Raw genomic sequence first — 8,123 nt, forward strand, 5'->3', positions numbered from 1 at the left:
TGGTACCTCGTGTAAAAATATTCATGTAGTGGTGCTGGAGTAGAGATGGACATTTAACTAATATACGGATTATGTAGTGCTATAGAAGCATATTTGGGGTAACTGATATGCTTTGTATAAATATTATGTAAAATCTTGAATCTTATTATTTGAATGTATGATAAACATGAAGATTTCTGTTATCTATTTGTGTATCCACAAGCATTAAAAAAAGTATGACTTCATATAGGCATTTCTTACAAATGTCTTAATTGGTGTTTATTTTAGGTCCCAATAAATATTTAAGTCCACATCATGCAGACATTTTTAATTCTTATAGAAATTACAGTTGAGGACACCACGCTTTTGAACAGAAAGCAATGTAATAATAGACTATTAAAGCATAACTTCAGTAATACAGTGGATATTACTTCCTAATTAAAGTGGAACGGACTACATGTGGTCCTAACAAATGTAAATACATCGATAGGAAAGCTAATTCGATTTAAATAATTATCTGGGTGTGGATACGAGGGGAACTATATTACAGAGGCCACGATGTGGAGGCAATGCCAATCCTAAAATAGCAAATCTTTCATCAATATTGTACCTCTTTTTGAGGGTATTCTAGACGTATAGATACTTATTTTCACGCTGTTACATTCCATAAGGCTTAGAGTCTCAACTCACATAATAACGATCAACGAATAACTTCAACATACTTTCTAGCTACAGAACTAACTATGATGCTACCTGTACAAAATTGTCGAAACTAAAATCTGCTTTCTACAGCGCACATCGCTTTATATACAATTCCCTCTATTTAAAGGTGCTATAATTGTAAACGCCCTACCTGTTGTTTGTGAGGTGCACTCTAAATAAAGCACAAAACAAAAATCAATAACTTCTGTATCGTGTACACAATTACATATTCACATTACACAGAATACATACGGGGAATTTATGTGGTCTGATGTCCTCTAATGAATAAATCTAGTTTAGATAAAGCGACATATAACAAGATTTATAGTTGTTATGGACATTTCATTTTGCTGAAGATTTTCTGTTACCTTTGGTGTAGGTATATATCATTACCGCTGAAGACAGTTGGTATTCCAGGTCAAGGTTCATAAGACATTGAGTCCACAGTTATTGTCTTTTTTGGTGTATATGTTAATCAGACGTTAACGTCATGCAGACATTGAAATCTGCTGTAAAAAACCATTGACAAGAGTGGCCATAATGTTAATTTATTCTATTTCTAAGTACATATTTCATACGATACATAATCCTTCATCACATTTGATTTTTGTTGATTGTCAGTAAATGCCTTCATTTGTGTGCATATTTAAGTCCGTGTCATTAAGTCATTTAATCTATTGTAAATATGTTTTTCTCATTCTCTCTTTAACTAGTTTTACAAATGGTACAACTCACTTACTTTTGTAACTTTTTAAATACACTGTATTACAATGCTACCATAATCTGAGAAAGCAAATTTCAAAAAAGAAAAGAAAATACTAGGCCTAGTGTTGTATTATGCATTGATGGCCCTGGATGGAGGGTAATATGAAGGTTTGTTTACCCGAAGGTATCATATTTCCTGAGGGCTTGCATGCAAACTAAGGTACACGAAATCAAAAAGAAATAGTGAGTATCCCCCAGGTAAACATAAGGCTTACACAAGGATACAGCGTATACAGTAAGAAAATGGACAAAATATAACATATGTAACGTCCAGCAGGGAAAGGGCTGTATATTATTGTCTATTGTTTTGTTGGTTTTTTTTAATACTTAATGAAATATGCAAGTCAAGCAGGTCTCTGTGAATCAAGTCGCCTTTATATAAATCTAGGTATACTTGTCAGCTAATTTGACATGGAAAACCTTTATAAAAAAAATCTTTATAATTGAAAATAAAAACCGGTTCAGCTGTAGACGTCGTGATTGATGGATTACACATAAAATGTCACAAAAGGATTTTATGATAAATATATAAATGTAGCTATGTAAGTAACGGAATATCAAACAACCTAAGCTTAGCATGTAAAATGTGAACCAAGAATTAAATTAAAAGTATGTATATACATTGACGATGGCGACTTTATACATGCAGGACAATCATGGATTTGTAAACATTATGTGGCGGGACTGGACTGGGTCGGTCATCGGTGACCAGGTAGCTCAATTGGTAGAGCATCCGGCTAGTGTTCGGAGGTCCCGGGTTCGAACCCCGGTCTCGCCGCTACATTCTCTCCTCCCCTGTTACAAAATTGGCGCCCAACTAAAATACCCACTGTGGTGGTATAAGGGCCTCGTGTGTCTTCGAGGGCGAAGACTTGAAAAAAAGGAGGGAAGTGCATGGCGGGACTGGAAAGGGTCGATCATCGGTGACCAGGTAGCTTAATTTTGGTAGAGCATCCGGCTAGTGTTCGGAGGTCCCGGGTTCGAACCCCGGTCTGGCCGCTACATTTTCTCTTCTTCTGTTGCAAAATTGTGCGCAACTAAAATACCCACGGTGGTGGTATAAGGGTCTCGTGTGTCTTCGAGGGCGAAGACTTGGAAAAAAAAGAGGGAGGTGCGTGGCGGGACTGGACTGGGTCGATGATTGGTGACCAGGTAGCTCAATTGGTAGAGCATCCGGCTAGTGTCCGGAGGTCCCGGGTTTGAACCCCGGTCTGGCCGCTACATTTTCTCCTCTCCTGTTACAATTAATTCATGTCTATCTGTTTATTTAAGCATTGAACGGCTTTCAGTTGGTATTCATATCAACTATGAATGCCAACTGAAAGCCGTTCAATGCTTATATTTACCATCTGCGATTTTTTATTTGTCGTGCGATTTTTTTGAAATTTTCAAATTCAAATTTCAGTTGGCAGTTCATAAGCTGGTGAACTCGCAACTGAATTGGTAGGGTTATACAGTGGCAGTGCCATACAATGGTAAGTATAGTTTATTCATAATGATGCAATGGTATATAATGTATTCGGCGTTTACATTATTCCCAAACGTTTTCCTAACAAGGAATAACTACTGCGAGTCGGACTATATGTTATTATTTCCGATGATAACTTCACAGTTGTATCCGTTAGTGATGATGACAATTGTACACGTATATTATTATTTATTCAGACTGATGAATATTTTTACATTGTTATAGGGAGAACAATAAAGACGTTATGTTTGCAAGTATTTTTATCTGTACGTTTTGTTCTGTAACCATGGTAACAAACTCGTTTAGTATGCAAAACAAAAGAAAATAACAACGTTGTCATTCGAACTAAAACGAGAACAAAAATGAAAATAATATGTAGATTTTATCAAACTTATAAAGACAGACACACAGACTCAATCAACGAAAACAACCTGAACACAAACGATTTTTCATCATTTCGATGCTGTCATTATGTATACAGCTACCCCCTTTCGATTCAACTACCTACTGGTAAATTTTGATACCCACATTACTCAATTACGTACTTTCGATTTCAAATCATGTTTTCACCTACCTACCACATGCCTATATCATTATATGAATACGGGTGCCTAACGGCGCTGTCAGTAATGCCGTTCAAAAGTGAAAACATGTTTTTGGTCTTTCCTGGTTTGTCGTCGCCCATGTTGGCGCTGGGTTACCATAGATACCTACCACCGGTTTTGTACAGTGAGAAAGTAGGTTGAATCTTTGATATAGTCGTATACTGCGTGTACAGCATTAAAGGAAAACCCAACGAAGCATGTCAAGTAAATAAACAACGCATTATACTATAGGCAGGCATATGTTAGCCTCGTTTGTGTCCGGAAGCCAGATAGGGTCACAAGAGAAAGAGTCGTGTGTCGTTATTACGATTTAGAATCTCGTTATAACGATTTACGTACACTTTTGTTGATATAACGACTTATAATCTCGTAATAACGACTTATAATCTCGTAATAACGACTCAACTTTGTTGATATTATGACTTAATATCTCGTAATAACGACTCAACTTTGTTGATATTATGACTTAATATCTCGTAATAATGACTTACCTGTGTTGATATTATGACTTAATATCTCGTAATAATGACTTACCTGTGTTGATATTATGACTTAATATCTCGTAATAATGACTTACCTGTGTTGATATTATGACTTAATATCTCGAAATAATGTCTTACCTGTGTTGATATTATGACTTAATATCTCGTAATAATGACTTACCTGTGTTGATATTATGACTTAATATCTCGAAATAATGACTTACCTGTGTTGAAATTATGACTTAATATCTCGTAATAATGACTTACCTGTGTTGATATTATGACTTAATATCTCGAAATAATGTCTTACCTGTGTTGATATTATGACTTAATATCTCGTAATAATGACTTACCTGTGTTGATATTATGACTTAATATCTCGAAATAATGATTTACCTGTGTTGATATTATGACTTAACATCTCGTAATAATGACTGACCTGTGTTGATATTATGACTTAATATCTCGTAATAATGACTTACCTGTGTTGATATTATATCATATCTCGTAATAATGACTTACCTGTGTTGATATTATGACTTAATATCTCGTAATAATGACTTACCTGTGTTGATATTATGACTTAATATCTCGAAAAAATGACTTACCTGTGTTGATATTATGACTTAATATCTCGTAATAATTACTTACCTGTGTTGATATTATGACTTAATATCTCGTAATAATGACTTACCTGTGTTGATATTATATCATATCTCGTAATAATGACTTACCTGTGTTGATATTATGACTTAATATCTCGAAATAATGACTTACCTGTGTTGAAATTATGACTTAATATCTCGTAATAATGACTTACCTGTGTTGATATTATGACTTAATATCTCGAAATAATGTCTTACCTGTGTTGATATTATGACTTAATATCTCGTAATAATGACTTACCTGTGTTGATATTATGACTTAATATCTCGAAATAATGACTTACCTGTGTTGAAATTATGACTTAATATCTCGTAATAATGACTTACCTGTGTTGATATTATGACTTAATATCTCGTAATAATGACTTACCTGTGTTGATATTATGACTTAATATCTCGAAAAAATGACTTACCTGTGTTGATATTATGACTTAATATCTCGTAATAATTACTTACCTGTGTTGATATTATGACTTAATATCTCGTAATAATGACTTACCTGTGTTGATATTATATCATATCTCGTAATAATGACTTAATATCTCGAAATAATGTCTTACCTGTGTTGATATTATGACTTAATATCTCGTAATAATGACTTACCTGTGTTGATATTATGACTTAATATCTCGAAATAATGACTTACCTGTGTTGATATTATGACTTAACATCTCGTAATAATGACTTACCTGTGTTGATATTATGACTTAATATCTCGAAATAATGACTTACCTGTGTTGATATTATGACTTAATATCTCGTAATAATGACTGACCTGTGTTGATATTATGACTTAATATCTCGAAATAATGACTAAGCTATGTCGTAATAGTAATGAAGTCGTTATAGCAGCATGCCTAAGTTGTTATTATGGCATATCTATTAACCTTATGACCCTAACTGGCTTCCGTACAAATACGAAAATAAGGTTCACAATGTGAAAGAGATTTCAAGAATTTTATTTCGTTGAATATTTCCTGTTAGCTGTGTTGGAGGTATTTATCATTACATCTAGAGACTGTGAGTGGTCAAGGTATATACTTGATATTTACACTGTGTAAGACGTACTCTTTTGTTTCATTTGAGTTTTGTTACTTCACAGATATTTTCTATACCAATGTACATGTAGCCCAATTTTCTGTCTACGTCATGCAGACTCGTTGAGCTATTTTGTATAGCCAGTTGATAGGAGTACTCTTCACTTAAAATCATCCCAGTGGATAGAATTATACATATTTCATACCACGACCAAATCCCAAGTTAGATATTTGAGTTTGTTTATTGACAGGTAATGCCTTTATTGATGTTTATTTTCAGCCTGATTTTATTCGTCAACGTCATGCAGGCAGTTTGATCTGCTGTAAATATGATGTATGGTTTTCGTCCATTCTAGTTGCCTTGTTTTGGGAGCTTACAAAAGCTTTAACTTATGAAACTCATGTGAACAAAATAGCATACAGAGTGTACCACTATTTGTCGTGTAACCTATATTTATAAGCTGAGCAGTCATGCTTCGCTAAGTCCATTACAAAACGTGTTACAGGATTGTATTTACCTTATATCGAGCCTATTCAAAATAGTTATATTTAGATTTTTAATGTATCTTTTGTCAACAGCTTATGGTGACGGTAGCTGGAAACACAGCCAAACAAAATGGCTACCGGAGCTGATATCAGGAACGATCTCGTATGTAGGATTTGTTTAAATGTCCTTAACGACCCCCGAGTCCTAACTTGTGGCCACACTTTCTGTTTTGAATGTATCCGGCGGGACTACCAACGATTACAGCTCACATTAGGAATATGTCCATTGTGCAAGGAATCGTATAATGTTCCGCAGAGAGATATACGGAAACTTCGAAAGAATTTTAGTGTCAACGATGTACTTGATTCATTGAGATCAGCAGGTCACCGTTGTGCAATTTGCCAAGGTGGCGATGGCACATTTATATGTTTAAAGTGCAAGCTGAACATGTGCCGACATTGTTCGAGAAGGAACATGATAAACTGTAGACACGAGCTACTACCGATAGAGGATCTGAATTCTCGTCCATTTTTACGGGATGTCATACAACGCAGTAGGTCTAAACAGACATGTCCGTCACACCCTGATCAAGAAGTGAACTTGTTCTGTCAAACGTGTAAACTTGTGATGTGTAATTTCTGTCGACTTCGAGACCATCCTCATCACGACACACAAGAGCTACGCGAAGCTGTCGCCAACCTTCGTGCAAAAAACATCCCTGGTCTGTTGGAAAATAAGACACGTGCCTTTGACCAAACTATAGAATCGCTAAGACGTGAATTATCCTTTGCTTCTGTCACATATTGGCGTGGGGGTATAGAGGAGGAAATGGCGAGCTATCGGTATCTCCGGGAAAACTGTTCAGAGCTTTACATAGACATGAACGAGTTATTCCATTATGGTAGTGATAAAACAATCATGGAACTTTTCCGTGAACGTGAGGAGGCAATTAATGACATACTTACCATCCCGACACATAATTTTGTTTGGAGATGTACCATCTGTACCATCTATACAGTGTACAGCTTGTTTGTCCATATCACTAATAATAATCACCGAAACGCACTAGGTGGACTAGCTGCCGGCTAGGTGGACAACACAAGACCAATTGCAAATTCAGCATGTGTGTTACTGTAAAAGGCTTCATAGGTAATAAATAGTTGAACTTTGGTCTTTTAATTCTCAAATTATTTTCCAGTGGACTTAACAATTCAATTCCAACTATTCCGACCGGTTTGAACTCAGTGCTCAGGAAACATTTAATGTGATTTGTACACAAAGTTATAGTTTCCTGTCGATTTGATCTTAAATATTTACGAGTTCTGAAAACGACATTGATGAGATCTCAACCAGACATCTTTCAGTGATAAACAGATCTGATTTTGTGAGTTATGATTTTTTGTCAATTCACTTCCCCTACAGCTCTGGATAGTATATGTTTGTGAGGCTGCAACCGACTACTACAAAAGGACACCGTCTCGAAACGGTTCCGGGGTTATAAACCCAGGAAATGTACAATGAAAATTACATAAAAATGAGAGATTACAAACAGGTTCAAGTTGAAATTGTTTATCAACCTTGAGTATTCCCACTCATCAGTATATCACGGTAACTATGGCGATGACATTTATTACCATCTAGAGTCAATATATAGATCGGTATTACTGTAACTTTACAGAATATTGTCCAAATATATAGATATCTAGACACGATGAATGAATTTATACATGATTATTTTGCAGAAAGGTTTTTGTTTGCTATAAATCCTGATCGAGAAATGTATTAAGCTTTTCTATTTTAAGAATGACATACATAAGACGAGTACTATTGGAGAGGAATTTTGTAACAATTGCTACATTTCATGTAAAATCATTAATCTAAATATTAATTATCCTTGTTAGTTACGATGAACGCTAGATAGATCGGGTATTAC

General features: G+C 35.1%; 1 protein-coding gene across 1 annotated transcript; it reads left to right on the plus strand.

The window, feature by feature from the left end:
* Nucleotides 1-6,256: 6,256 nt before the first annotated feature.
* Nucleotides 6,257-7,578, plus strand: LOC117318699 (E3 ubiquitin-protein ligase TRIM56-like). Its single transcript, XM_033873657.1, has one exon. The coding sequence runs from the start codon at nucleotides 6,320-6,322 to the stop codon at nucleotides 7,277-7,279; it is 960 nt and encodes a 319-aa protein (XP_033729548.1). The 5' UTR covers nucleotides 6,257-6,319; the 3' UTR covers nucleotides 7,280-7,578.
* Nucleotides 7,579-8,123: the final 545 nt, after the last annotated feature.

This window comes from Pecten maximus, unplaced genomic scaffold (assembly GCF_902652985.1).
Source record: "Pecten maximus unplaced genomic scaffold, xPecMax1.1, whole genome shotgun sequence".
In the NCBI taxonomy this organism is placed as follows: domain Eukaryota; kingdom Metazoa; phylum Mollusca; class Bivalvia; order Pectinida; family Pectinidae; genus Pecten; species Pecten maximus.

Excerpts from the sequence above, each read along its gene's own strand:
- LOC117318699 (XM_033873657.1), top strand. The coding sequence starts at position 6,320 with ATGGCTACCGGAGCTGATATCAGGAACGATCTCGTATGTAGGATTTGT.